Source organism: Cynoglossus semilaevis, unplaced genomic scaffold (assembly GCF_000523025.1).
Source record: "Cynoglossus semilaevis isolate Cse_v1.0 unplaced genomic scaffold, Cse_v1.0 scaffold1721, whole genome shotgun sequence".
NCBI classification, from domain to species: Eukaryota; Metazoa; Chordata; class Actinopteri; order Pleuronectiformes; family Cynoglossidae; genus Cynoglossus; species Cynoglossus semilaevis.
Window position 1 is genome coordinate 249,820 of NW_007585111.1, and position 14,590 is coordinate 264,409.

The following is a 14,590-nucleotide window of genomic DNA, read 5'->3' on the forward strand; positions in this document are numbered from 1 at the left end:
TACGGGGTTGTCGTAGAAACATCCCCTCGGTAAGTTATTGTGCTGCCATGCTGTGGTGGAGAGGCATTAAACACAATGAAACGGCTGCTCGGGGGGCAATTACACCCAGGTCAGGGCTGATTTACAGGCTGCTGCAAATACATGACATACTCAGCTGTACTGTATGTGTATTTTGACCGGTTGTGGAACACACACTGTGATACAGACTACACTGGCATTGTTACTGGCATTGTCTGCTTTGCTGGACATGCAGTGGCCGCTGCAGACCAGCGCCGAGTCGGTCTTCATCCACGCTCACACACTTTGAGTTTTGTTTTGTTTTGTTTTTTTCTGAGCTGGTTTTTGAATGTATGGTTTTTGCTAAAATAATACTGTAAACATAAAAACCACTAAATATGTCCATCCATCCATCCATTTTCATCCGCTTATCCGTTACCGGGTCGCGGGGGCAGCACTGCCACCCAACTCACATTGCACCAACCTCCCTACACCTTCCTGCGGGTGGTGAGTCCACTGAAAGGTATTAACCGCCCTAATCGGGACTCGATACTTGCCCAGGAGGTGAACCCTGGGGTTCCACACCAATGACAGAGACATTGCCTCTGGGCCAAAGCGCCACCACTAAATATGTAGTGCATTAAATAACTATAATAATAATGTATTAAATAACTTTACAGATTTTTACACCTAACAGATGTAGAAATTAAACCAAACAGACACAAACCCAACCATCTCTGGTAAATAAAACGGTCCAATGACATTTAAACAGCTTGTATCCCTGATGTCTGATGTGAGAGCTCAGAGCGATGATGAAGGAACCGAGTCGCTACACGTATAAATTATGTTTCTGTGTATTCTACAGAGAACAAAGTAAAAAGACTGACTAAATGGATTTTTTTTTGTGCAAAACAGAGTAAAATTTGATAATTGGAAGGAAACAGATTAGTCTGTTGGAAATTGATGACTGGCTGCTGCTGAAACTCTGGCCTCAGGTAAAAGAAAAAGGACAGTGAAATAAAACATGTCCACAACAACAACAGTGGACACTGGGTGTCTGTGAGCACACGTGTATGTGTGTGTGTTTATATATCCTTTCTATCCGTGCACACCTGGTTCATACCAAATTCACTTCACATTGTTCTGTATTTGTCTATTATTACATTTTAGCAGATCTAGAAATCTCTGTAGAAGACTGAGAAAAAAAATACCTGTAACATGAACACAAAGGTGTTAGTGAAGCATCATTAACGCTTTGAAGTCCATACACCGAAGTTAACCCAATCTACATTTCCTGAAAAAAAAACCTCTCATGTCATTCAGACAGAGAAAGAACAAACACACCCACACACACACACACACACACAGCTATGACGTTTTCAATTATTCACCAACCTCCACCCTTGGCCAGAGGCAGTTCAACTCTTTACTGTTACACACACACAGCCTCTCTCTCTCTCCCTCCCTCCCTCTCTCCCTCTCCACACCTCATCATTTGCCGTGTTCTTGAATACCAACGTGGAGGAAGGTTATCAGAATTCCCTCCATGATCAGTAAAACTGCTGCCGTCTCTCCTCTGAGCTGCACTTGTCAGAGATTTCCTGGTGCTCTGCCTTGATCAAGGCGGGCGAGCGCCGATGATCTGTGTACAAAATCCTGTCACAGATTTTATACTGTACAAGTACGTGTTTATGAGGAACTGAACACCATGTTACCACCTGACTTCTGAAGATATGTTGTCTCACTTTTGTGTTGTGTGTGTGTGTGGTAAGAGAAGGTAGATGTGACTGACTTCTTCTCTGTAGGTGAGGATGATCATTATCATCCTCACCTACAATTAAAATGAAAGCCTGATGGGCTCTTGGGGAGAGAGAAAGAGAGAAAGAGAGAGAGAGAGAGAGAGAGAGCGCAGGTAACAATAACAACTCAGTGACTCACCAAATCCTAAAGAAATGCAGGGTTCACTAGTAGTACCTGTAGTACTTCCTACTACATTATAAAACCATACATTCACACTACCCTGAACATGGTTGTGAATGTGAGTGTGAATGGTTGTTTGTTTTTATACTAGACATGGGCAAACTACGGCCCATGGGCCAGATATGGGCCACCAGACTTTCTAAGTCCGCTAAACACTGGTACAAGGTATGCTAAAAACTGTTTCATAACAACAAATCAACTTTAATTTCATTTGATGCCACTAGCTGGCAGCAGACATCAAAGGTGCCAACATTTCTTAAAATGTTTAGGTTTAATTCTATATAGAGTATTTTATTTATATTATTTCACCCAACATTGTACAAGCAACCAATACTGAATCTGAACTGAACTTTGAGTTCAGTGCTGGGATTGGCTGCAGCAGTGGAGGAGAACACACACACGAAAGAAGAAGACAAATGAATGAATGATGTTACAGGTGTTATAACAACCAACCAAGTCCAAGCTGCACACATCACATCCACAGCAGAGGGCTGGTGAGTTTGCCCCAAAATCGCTTCCTCAGACTGTATTATGGTCATGTGACCTCGCTGAAATTGCTCTGCTGCCTTCATTACATCAAGGAAACGTGTTTTCCTTGATGCTTCAGATCTTGTGAAATCAAAGGATTTCTCCTGGTCCTCTGAAATGAAGCCACGGTGTGATGAATGCACCCAGCTGGGCTGCCTGATCACAGGCCTGTTTATCACAGTTTCTAAGACCACAACCGTGTAGGTGAACCTGGCTCTTGTCTTCAAAAGGATTTGAACCGTAGCCCTGCTGCTCTGAGCGGAGCTCGCGCTGAAAACTACAATTTAATGTGCTCATGTTTTAAACAGTTGTTATTTCTCTGTCCTTCAAAATATGAACCCGACATTTCCTGTTTATCTCATTATTATTTTTATTATCTGGACGTTGGGAATGGGAACATTCTCAACTTTTAATGACATTTAACCTCTGATTTAAGCAGCAGACGTTACGTCATCAGGCGTTCTTTCATTCAGTCGTCAACAGCCGCAGGTGTTAATATCACTTTGAAGAAAAGCCTCCATTGTAATTTGAAGCCGTTTTATTGTGCAGACTTGTTTTGACCTGCTCTAAATCCACTCACTTCGGTTTTGATTATAGTACTTCCATCCAATTTATGGTTCTCATTTTCCAGGCAACCATATGTGTTCAATAAATAAGATAAGAAAAAAAAAGTCCTTTATTAGTCTGACGTTGGGGAAATTTGTGGTGTAGATGTGGTGTCTGTCATTAACACCTGTGGGAATCTCCCGTAGAACCAAGTAGACTGGTTCAAATGAACTATCAATACCCGGCTTTGTCTTTTATGTCCTGCCAAGATCCCAGTAGATTCTAGGCACTTTCGCAAAAGAAAAATGGAAACAATCAATGAGTTCCAGACACCCCGACTCTCAGACAACACTGTCAATACTTCAGTGGAACCAAGAGCAGAACAGGGATCATCTCACCACAACAGCAGTCAGTCATTATTATTGGACCAAAAGATGGAAATGGTGTGTACAGGTACTGCACAGCCGAGATTCTTCAACAAGGGATCTGCAGTACTGAAATTTTGTCCAATTGCAGTACTTTGCAACTGTTTAAATGCTACACACACATACACACATATATAAATATAGACATATACATATATATATATATATATATATATATATATATATACTGTATATCAAAACACTGGAATGCAGTATACATACACAGCCAAGGTCACTAGGATGAAAGGTGAAAAACAAGAAATAAAGAAGAATAAAGTCTGCCTCACCCAAGTTATATTCAGACAGGGGAGGAGCTGACCAGACACAGTGGGGAAAGCTGGGTTATCATCGAGGAGAGAAACCCCGCAGGCAGGGGCAGGTAGACAAGGGAGGCGTGGACACCCGAGGTAGGGAGAGCATAGCCTGGGAGAGAAACACAGGGTGAAGAATGAAGGTCATAACTGAACTCTAACTTCAGCAGACAAAGTATGACTTGAATATTCATTGATAATACTTGCACAGGGTTTCTCCGTATACACAATCTAGTCTCATGTTGATCCAATACTCATTCTGCACATTTTAAAATGTGAGAGTAAAGAAGTAAACAATCTTTGACATGGGATACAATCCCTGACTGTCCTTAATTCCCATGAGCAGACTCAGCTGACCACTGCTGCGTTTCATCAACAATCATGACATGACATCATGACATGACAGAATTCACAGATAAAACACTGGCTACAGGAATTCTTGTCCTGGATTTCCTGAGGACAGTAAAGCTGACATGTTGATGTGACCGCTGTCCGCCTGCCTGCACTGACTCTGCAGGGAAGACAAACTCACCACAGGGGGCAGAGTTTTGTCTCCACAGGTCAATGCAGCTGGAGGGGAATAACATTAATGTCTTTACCAGATTCACAGCAGATCCTGTAGTTTGTTCTCCTCACAGGCCAAGGCAGAGACCTGTGACAAGGAGAGGGCAGAATGTGAGCAGACACCGGTCTGGATGAGAGCGATGTTCACACTAAATAAATAACATCAAGAGAAAACACAGACAGGGAAACACAATATGTTTGATTAACAAACCCACAATAACCCTCCCTCTTTGTAAAGGGATAGTTGTGTCTTTTGTAGGCAATAAAATTTATTATCAATGGCTCATTTTTATAATTTTTAATGAGATTCAAACTTCCTCTCCTCTGCAGCAAGGGTCTGGTAAAGCTTCCAGGAAAATCACTGTAAAATAGCTCCAAAAACTGAGCAGGGACTCTGCAGAAATATTCATGCTATAAAAATGGTATTCCAGGAAGAACAATGCTGCTAAAGAAATCTATTACCAATTATGGAGATAGAACTACATCGTTTTACACATTCTGCTGTAACCTGTCTGTGATTTTTCTACCATCACAGACACCTGCGTAGATTCCACGTTATGTCACAATGTATGTTTATTACGAATGTATCAGGCAGACCAATGGGAACAGCTGTTGTTTTTTTAAGTACTCTTATACGAGGTGAAACACTTCAAATCAACTCAGTAACATGTCCATCCATCTTCCACCACTTATCAGTTCCTAAGGGGATTGTAGCCAATCACAGCTGACATTGAGAGGAAGGCAGCCTTCTCCCTGGAAAGGTCAGCTGTCAATCACATGGCCACAAACAACCAGTCACACTCACTCTCAGACTGACTGAGAGTTTAGTGTCTAATTAGGTGAATCTGCGTGTTCTCAGAGTACGGAGGAAACTAGAGACCACACACACACACACACACACACACGGCATGAGATTGTTCAAATACTCACATTCTGTGACAAAATAACGCCAGGACTCAGATCTAAAAAGGTGGACTCAGCAATGGTGGGAGCAGGTCTCACTGTCAGCAGCCGCTGCAACCGTCAACGCAGCAGGAAGTACTGATTAAACAGACTGCCAAGGAGGAGAAGGAGCCGCGATCAGCAATTTAATCTGTTCATGTGCGTAATCTGAAAGGACATCAGGAGGTTGTGTAGAAATAACATATGAGAAAAAAGGATTTTACAGGATTGTCAACATTTAATTTAGTGCAGGCCCAAAGTAGACAGGACATAAAAGCTGACTACAATAGGAATTTGATGCCATGCAGTTAACACTCTGTAGCGGAGCGGCTGTGAAGGATGTGAGGGCGGTGCATCACATACTGTATATGTAGACAGTGAGTATAGATCAGTTCATGTCAGGAATTGGGTTTCTTCCACAATCAGCTTTGAGCTTTTTGCACTGGCAAAAGGGCAGGTTAAGAGATGAGGTCAAGGTGAGGGGTATTTGGGGACAGTTTAGGAAGCAAGCTAAAAGGATTGTTGCAAGATGGTGGTCGGAAAAGACGTAAAAAAGATGTAAATGTCTGTTGAAAAATGAATAGGAAAATGCTTGTTACCTACTGTTATCTGCACATTTTCAGGTTCAATAAAAATCTGTTTAGCAATTTTTAAACAAAAACATATTTGAGAATAAAGTCTTAAATGAGGAGGTATTTGATTATTTAAAAATATGACAAACTCCACTCATATTTCGTCTCTCTTTTGAGCTGCGTGCATTTGTTCCTGTCAGTTATTGTCGACAGCTGTGGGGCTAAGGGTTAGTCCATGCATCTTTTTCAAAGTGTGTCTGTGAAGACGTTGGTTCCCCACGGTGTCGGCAGAACAACCAGTCCCACACTTCTTTATTCACATTAATTTACATGCATATAGAGTGATGTGGAAAATGAAAGAGTGAGCCATTGTTGGGTGAGCTGATAGTGATGCTCAGATGAATGAGCCTCTCAGCTCGGAGCTTCAGTTTGTGACTTGAAGCTTCTGGCTGGCACATCAGGGTGGCACGAGCAGAGAAGGCTGCTGGAGAACATGCTGGAAAAGCAGGGAACACAGATAAAGCTGCTCTGCCGAGATGCCAGCAGGATGCCTTTGAGCTGCCTCCACCAGTGAAGCCGACGGAGGGGGAATTGGGCGGCGAAGCTCGAAGTAAACAGTATCTGCCGGAAAAAATAACAACACCAATAAAAGCAGCGGCAACAACACACTCTAATCAAGGAGATTTATTGAAATGCACGGCATCGCACCTTCAGTTCCCAGTGATTAAAAGTGTAATACGTTATATGCACCATTACTTTACCCAAATTACAAGTTTAAACACCAAGCAGGATTTTACAACATAATATAATTAGGCATTATTAGTGTCATCATGAACGATGGCACGAGTCTAGTGAAGCTGGGCAGATTAATTACATGAAAAATCTCAAGGGCACTCAGAGCGTGGGGCTGCTCTTAGTCCTAGTCTCTAGAACTTCCCTGTTTCTGTTCGGGATCCTAGGAACTGGTTTTCAGAATTGATCAAAATGAATCAGCTGCAGCTGTTTAACCACTGGTTGGACAGAGGATGCTAAACACATCCCTGTTTGGTGGCATCAAGCACTAACCTAAGAAATGTTGAAAGAACCAGACTGGTGGATTCAGGTTCTTTTAGTTCTGTAGCTGTAGTCTAGTCTAGGGTAGTCCAGTCCAGTAAGACATCACGCAGATGTGTTTAGGTGCGACACTGATTGAAGGATTTCCTGCTGCAGATCCGTCCCTGGTTTTAACTGCATCTGATTTATAAATGGATTTGGTTTTTGAAGCTGTAGCAGCAGTTAGTGGAGGTCAGACCTCCGGTCTCTGCTCACACAACACTGTATCTCACCGAGACAGAAATATTCCAAAAATAACTGCTTCACTCAGTATCAGGTTGCTGATGCTTACAGCACCGAGGTCTTATTTCACATGATGCTCACAACCATCCTGGTGCTTTACAGCCTCTGGCACTGCTGCAGGAGCAGGGCGAGAAGAAGAACTCCTCTGGGAAATTTTTAGCTTGTGGCATTTGTTTTCCCTGATCAGGGACACAGAGCACACATCCAGGAGAAAAAAAACCCACAAAACAAATAGTTATTAGACCTGCAACATAAACATGTCTCATCCAAGAGGAAAGCACAAAGACTGAGGAACCCTGGGTAACAAACATGTAGGAAACGATATCTAAACTCAAGAATTCCCATTAGGTGACTATTCTGTGGTTTTGATCACAACTGTTTTCTATTAGTTTCTATGTTGTCTGTGTCTCCTTCATCAAAAAGACAATGCCCTGTGAAACAGCACTGAGTTACAGCGAGCCCTCATGTATAAATAAAACAGCCTCAGGGATACTGATCGCTTCTGGACCTTGAAACTGTCGGCATGTAAGCAGGGAAAAAGTTTCAACCTCTACTTGGTCGATAGTCGTCTCAACATGAGCAGCATTTTTCTAGCTTTAGTCAGTATTCCTGCAGAATTTTAAAAAGTCTATGAAATGCTGTATTACAGCTACACTAAGACGTATTACCATGGAGTCACAGACATCAGATTTGATTATTCTCCATTTAGGACACCAACTTTACATTTTCCGATAAATGTAAAGCTATTATTTCGTAACGGACACACGTGGTTCATTTAATGCTGTGGAAGAAACTTTTTCTGTGGGTCACATGAGACCCAAAAAAACAATTATGAACGCTGTGTTAAAAACTGCTGCCAAATCTGTACTAATGATTCCTCAGTGGTGACTCAGAGACTGGGGCTACAAAAACATTATTGATTCCTGTCGAAGTCAGAAAAGACGTGAGACCAACATTCTCATGAATGTAGAATAAATCACTTCTCTCACCTTAAATGTCACCACGTGCACAGGAAATAAAATCAGAATGAGTGTGTTCCACATTAAAGTCGACATCTAACAAACCGGGTTTGAATCTGACCCAGCACATTATTCACCTGCTGTGCTGAGGTTCCTCCAGGACTGAGGAGAACATTTAGAACCCTGTGGTGAGCAGCACAAAGAGAAAATCTGATACAAAGTTGTGTGAAATTTTAATGCCGTCGGTGTAACTTTTCCCACAACAAGCTGAATTGTTAGAGAAAAATGAAAGTGTGATGAATTAATAAATCTCATGTTCAGATGAAGGAGGTGCAGTGCAGAAATTTGTCTGTTGATACAGGGGGAATCAAAGATTTATTCAAATTCCCCCAGGGATGTATATTTGACAGATGCAAAACAGGTTTGGTTTTTTTTAGTCAGACTCCAGCAGCAGCAGCCAATAAATTAAATTCAGACGGAAATGTTGAAAAATGACTGTAGACACAGATGCACTGGGAGATGAAAAAGAATCCTTTTCATTATATTTTTCACACTTTCACGAAAAGTTACCTGTTAGATTTGAACAACTTTGACACTTTGTGTGATATTTTTACCTTTGAATGTTATATTGTAATAATTCAGTGCAAATTAATGGAGTGTTTCTTTTCAGACGTTGACCAAAAACATTTTCTGTCTTTAGGTTTTAGTACACGTTTTGCAATTTTTTTCCTTCAATGTAAAGTAAAAATTGGAACAAGATCATTTTGTTAGGAAGTGATTTTATAACATCCAGAAAGTGAGGCTGAAATAGAAGAAAAAATATAAAGAGAGAGAATTTCAAATGTGGAGGTTTAGTTTCAGTGAAGCACAGATGACGGCTGATGTTTGAGACATTTTTACTGTTGAGAAAGAAAAAAAAACTCCTTAAAGAGGCAGACAAGGAGCAGAGGCAGCATGAACGGCTGTAGATGGAATCAGAGAAGTTCAATAAAATATATCAGTCGAATACTGAGGTTGTATAGAAGAGGGGGGAAAGTTCATATAAAAGATGGAAGAGGAGAGCGTGTGTGAAACCCTGAAAAGACACACCAAATGGAAAAAATGTTAAAAATTAACCTTGTGAATATAATTAAGAATCTAACATATGATTTAATTTTCTATTGAAAAAGGTTTGTGGGTTTGTTACGGCCAACTCCAAACAAACCTACAGTAAGTAGCTGGTTTCGTACTACAGTAGTATGAAGTAGAAAGAACAGCAGTGTTCAACTGCTGCAGAGCAGGAACTTCTGAACCATCAGCTGCATTATAAAATTTAAAGATCAGAGGTGACACAGTTTACAGTCTGTCCACAGTCATCTCAGAGGCCAGTCTGAGTCATCAGTAAAAGTAAGGAGCAGGGTTTTATTAATGGGCCGCTCAGGCTCGGTCCTTAATGGTGAAGTAAATGTGTGTCCATAAAAAGTTCTGTTACTAGACTGAAACTAAAACTAGTTCAGAAAGATCAACTCTATATTAGACAACATTATATATATATATATATATATATATGTTGTGTCTTATTCTACATATATACCTTCCTCAATGTTACTTAAAGCCAAAATTCACTCCACATATTTTCCTCTTTATTAATAAATACAATATTCTATAACCATTATAATATCTACACAAATGAGCGTGTTTCACTGTTAACTCTGGACCCTCAAATATAACCATATCATACAAACTATATCTTCTAAGTATTCACAAACCTTTGTGTATCTTTCTAGTGATTGTCTCAGCATAAAACATTACACCTGACATTGTTGTAAAGTATTAAAAGTACCCCCCCACACACACACACAAATGGTCTTTTTTTTAACAACCTGTTCCGTTGGTGTGGAGGCTGGTGTAGGTGAAAGATTTGGTGAGATTCAAAGTTTTGGTGAAGGTTCTAAGAGGTGTAATGTTCCTGAACCTGATGTTGTCTTTGACAGTGATATCATTTACAGCGTGGAACAACAACAACATCAAGCCTACAGTAGAAACTAAGGCTTCATGTTGAACATAGAGCTGAACATAAACCACAAAAGAGATTTCTGTGCTTTAAACTCATTAAATGTTGATCCTATTGTAAAATAACATAAGTGAAGCCACTACGTTAGTTCATTCCTCCACCTTAGTTTTCTTCTTGGAGCTTCTGGGTTTGTCTGTCTGTACAGGTACAGGGGAACCTGGAGGATCTCTGGGTGGACTGGGGGCTTTGTCCACATCAGGTTCCTGGTCAGGAGATGAGGCGCCTGTAAAAACAATGATGATATATTTATAATCCTCTGTGTAGTTAAATCATACTGGTCACAGTTAAACCTAAAACAAATATTCACCTGAGAGCATGAAAAGAAAACTGATTCATTAAGACCATGTCCACTAAGTTGGTACAGAGGTAACTGTCAATGGTCAACATCCAAATTATTTTACTGACACTTGACCAGAGCTGCGCAACAGCCTACAGTCAACATTTTTAGATTCTTCTCTTCATCATCTCAACCAAAAACAAATCTGGACTGCAGCCAGTCTGTCATCTACAGTCAACATTTTTAGACAAATCTGGACTGCAGCCAGTCTGTCAAAAGCCAAGACAGAATCCAGACTTTAATTGTCCTGTTGAAAAAAGTATTTTAGTTTTGAAGAAAGCTCTTATCTTAATGGAAGCATTTATGTTTCTAAAATGTAAGAAAAGTATTTACATATAACAGACATTGGGGGTGAATCATGCTGCTCTGTAACTTATTACCAGTTAGACTATCACGTCATGTCACTTCTAATAGTTGATGACCGCCAGTGAGAATGGTGTTTAAGAGTAGATTCACTCCCTGAATATAAATGTGACACCACCTCTGTGACTCACATGGAGAAGACATTAAAGTCTGGTGAATTCCACTTGCAGCAGAACTGACTCCGATTTACATGTTTTCATTTGCACACAGAGCTTTCCTGAAATCAGTTTCTGAAATCATGGAAACCATTTCGGAAGTGCTTTTAAATTTACATCTAACTTAATGACATATTGTTGGATTTCTTGGACTCAAATCCCAGCCACTTCACCAGACACAGTGTCTAAATCTCTGTAACTACTCAGACCCACGAGTCTCCGTACGTCACAAATACGTTAATTTACAGGAGTGCGTACAGTGGTTAAGGCATCGATGAAATATTTTGTATTTCTGCTAATATGTGTCTTTTTTTCAACAGTATTATCTTAGGCAGGGTCAGCTACCAGCTGTAAATCTAGCAGAGATGGTTCTGTGATTATTTGTTAGCCACAGCTAAACTGAAGTGGTAGAAACAGCCACAGGCTTTTTGTGAAAGAAACCACTTCTGTGCTGCTATAATCATTTTACAGTTGCCTTGAATTTATTGTCTTACCTGTGGGTGCCGCACTACAGATTTACTCGTGTTGCCAACAGTATGTACTGGCTGGAGGTTATCTTCTTTTTTCACATATTACATATGCTTTAGCCCATAAATTCACTGTGGTACAGTAGTGCAGGCAAAAAACTGAGGCTCGACAGGCAACAGATATATTTTCAAGTTACCAATTTAGATGAAAAATTGGACTTTGGTCTAATGGAGAGAGGCGAAGGCTGTGAAATTTGTCATCATCTGTGCTGCCCCTGTAATTACTGGACCTCACGGCAGGGATTTCCAGGCTAAATCTGAGTGTGCATTCTGGACTAACTTCACTGAGACATTCTCCCTGCTGTGGGTTTTTACCCACTCACACTCCTGTCGACAGAAAGTGAAGTTTGTACCTGTCGGTAGCTGGATGTTCTTGTTGTAGCTCACAGCAGAAGACATGGCCTGACCCAGGGCTTGGTTAGACCCCAGGGGGGCACCTGGTGTTTTGGTGGCTGCTGCCGAGTTTGGTTTAGATTTGGAGTCTTTGCCTGGTTTAGTCCACACCACATTGTCAGCCACCTGCAAGGCAGCTCTCATCTTCTGAGCCATGTCCATCAGCTGTTATGTGACAAAACAACCACTCACTAGTGACCTCACAGCAACAACCTCACAAACTGACTTCAGAAGACAAATAAACAACACACTACAGTGCACTCACCTCTGGGTCAAACTCAGCGCTGCTGCTGCTGTCTTGGAGCAGGTTGACTTTTCTTTCCATCTCCTGGTACTGATCCAGAGCTGCCTTTTTGTCGCCGTGATTGTAGAGGAATATTGAAAAGTTCAGGTTAACCAGTGGGTTGGATCTGCAAGAAATGACCGAAGAAGGCGAGTTGGTGACATGGAATCAGAAGCAAAATTCAGACGTGTAGAGCAGCAGTGACTAAAGCAGACTCACTCGTCCAGCATCACAGCCTGTTCATAGGCTCTGGTTGCATTTTCACCATCTTCCAAATTAGTCAGAGCCACTGTTGACCACAAGCATGAGATAGAAGTAAATTTTGCTGATCAGGCAACATTTTGAACTTAAAATCTAATGTGTGAGCCTAGAAGTTCAACACTTCTACAACACATGTCTCTTTCTTATTGTTGTCTCATAAACTTTAATGCCTCTTAATACACACGTTGGTATTCACACACACAGTGGAAAAGTGTTTTTGCTTAAAGTACCATCTTAACTCCTACCATGCGAATGAGGACTGTAGATCGATGACCATTGTTAATAATAATGATACATTATTATAGTTCCATGATTTAGTTTAACTAATCATAGTTAATTACAGCCATGATTAATCATGATTAGCTGCCCTTTAAGCTACTAAAATATTTTCACCATGTGACAGCCTCATATAAATCCTTCGTTGGTTGGTTTTGTCAGATTCATCACCTGCCAGCAGCATGTACAGCTCCCCCATCCGTGAGTTCAGGTTGATAGCAGCGCTGAGGAAGTGGAAAGCAGAAGCGTACTGCTGCATGGTCAAGTGCACCAGACCAAGGTTGTACAACACTTTCCAGTCAAACGGAGACAAGTAGTGAGCGCGTTTCAGACAACTGATGGCCTGCAGGGGGAATACAGGGGCGGAGGAGAGGGAGGAAAAGAGGTACAGTAAGTTATTTAAGAGAGAATAATGTAAGAAGAAAGAAGTTAAAACCTTTTTTAACTTCTTCACAGGAAATAAAATATAAAAATATATTCTATAATCTTTAGGTGAGACGTTTTTCAAAGAAGCTTGACAAAGTTCATCCAAGTCACAGCAGGGAGTTATATTATATATTAGCGGTGGGACTGCCTTCAGTTCTGTCTACGAAGATAAAAGAGTTTGAAATACGTATGAAAGAGTCCACTGAAAGCCTGTGTAAGAAAGAATGGGCCATAGGTCACCAGAGTGCAAAGAAAAATTATCTGCTTATATGAAAACAAATATTTTCAAACATATACGAAATTCAGCCTGACACTATCCACTACTACTATTGTTGAAAAAAAAAGATTCCTTAAGTCAGGAAAAAGTGTTCAAGGCCACGACAGAAAGCTGCTGCTGAATCAGAGTTTAGATCAGTTGTGTCAAACTCAATCACTCAACTGGCCAAAGATTTGCTGGCAGAACAGGGTTAACATTTCTAGAACTGTCTAGTAATGACAATGATTAAACATGTGATGTTCTGGTGGGCCGCATAAAATCATGTGATGGGCCAGATTTGACACTTTCCTTGGTCTGTCCTATCTGATCAGAACTGTCATCATAGGAATTTTTACACTTAATGTGTTATAACTAAAGATAGGGAAAAGAAAAAAGTACCAGATCATTAAAAGGAAGTTCACAGAAAACCATGCAGGACAGACAGGGACGCTAACGCTCTTTCTACACAAACACTATCTGCATGTCCCTCCTTTGAGGCTCATACACCTGAACTGGGCCACTGTCGCAGTCAGTTCAGCAGAGATCACTCACAGCAACATATTTCTTTTTCCCAAAGAAGCACATGCCGATGTTGTTCCACAGAGGGGGGCTCTCAGGAACTGCACACGCTGCCACTCGGTACTTGTTCATGGCCACATCAAAGTCACCGTGGGTCTGCATCATACTGCCTGCAGCCAGAATGGCCTGGACATGAAGACAATGATGAAGGAGATGAAAAAGAAACGGAGTCAACTGAATGAATGAGCGTGTGATAAAAGACAACCTGCCCCTCCCACCGTAAATGACCTCATGTTGTGACTCAGCCACATTGTGCACCATACAAAAGCCTTATTTTTACCCACCTTATAATTATTGGGGTCATAAGTGAGGGCATTTCCGAGGTGTTCAAAAGCTTTCTGGTATTTCCCAAGCTGACAGAAAATAATCAAAAACAATCAAATTTACTGATTTATTTAACCAAACAACACATTAAAAGATAAAATCACTCACCTGTAAATACAGTAGGCCCAGAGTGGTGAGAAGCTCTGTGTTCTCTGGGAAGTTTCTAAAGTAAAAAAATAAATACAAAAATGACACAGC

The 14,590-nt window shown here is 40.9% G+C and overlaps 1 protein-coding gene across 3 annotated transcripts in view; it reads right to left on the minus strand.

Annotated features, from left to right (window-relative positions):
• Positions 1-5,384: 5,384 nt before the first annotated feature.
• Positions 5,385-14,590, minus strand: part of bbs4 (Bardet-Biedl syndrome 4) — a 16,671-nt gene continuing 7,465 nt past the window's right edge. The window contains exons 9-17 of one of the 3 annotated variants that reach the window (XM_025053562.1): positions 14,501-14,555; positions 14,353-14,421; positions 14,042-14,194; positions 12,979-13,150; positions 12,490-12,559; positions 12,253-12,397; positions 11,948-12,152; positions 10,314-10,435; positions 5,385-6,486 (exon numbers count right to left, since the gene is read on the minus strand). In XM_025053562.1, coding sequence (XP_024909330.1) covers positions 6,277-6,486; positions 10,314-10,435; positions 11,948-12,152; positions 12,253-12,397; positions 12,490-12,559; positions 12,979-13,150; positions 14,042-14,194; positions 14,353-14,421; positions 14,501-14,555 — 1,201 coding nt within the window. In that variant the 3' untranslated portion in view covers positions 5,385-6,276. Of the gene's footprint in view, positions 6,487-8,334; positions 9,235-9,759; positions 10,436-11,947; positions 12,153-12,252; positions 12,398-12,489; positions 12,560-12,978; positions 13,151-14,041; positions 14,195-14,352; positions 14,422-14,500; positions 14,556-14,590 lie in introns of those variants that run through there. The other 2 variants (XM_008337064.3, XM_008337065.3) reach the window with 2 other exon arrangements.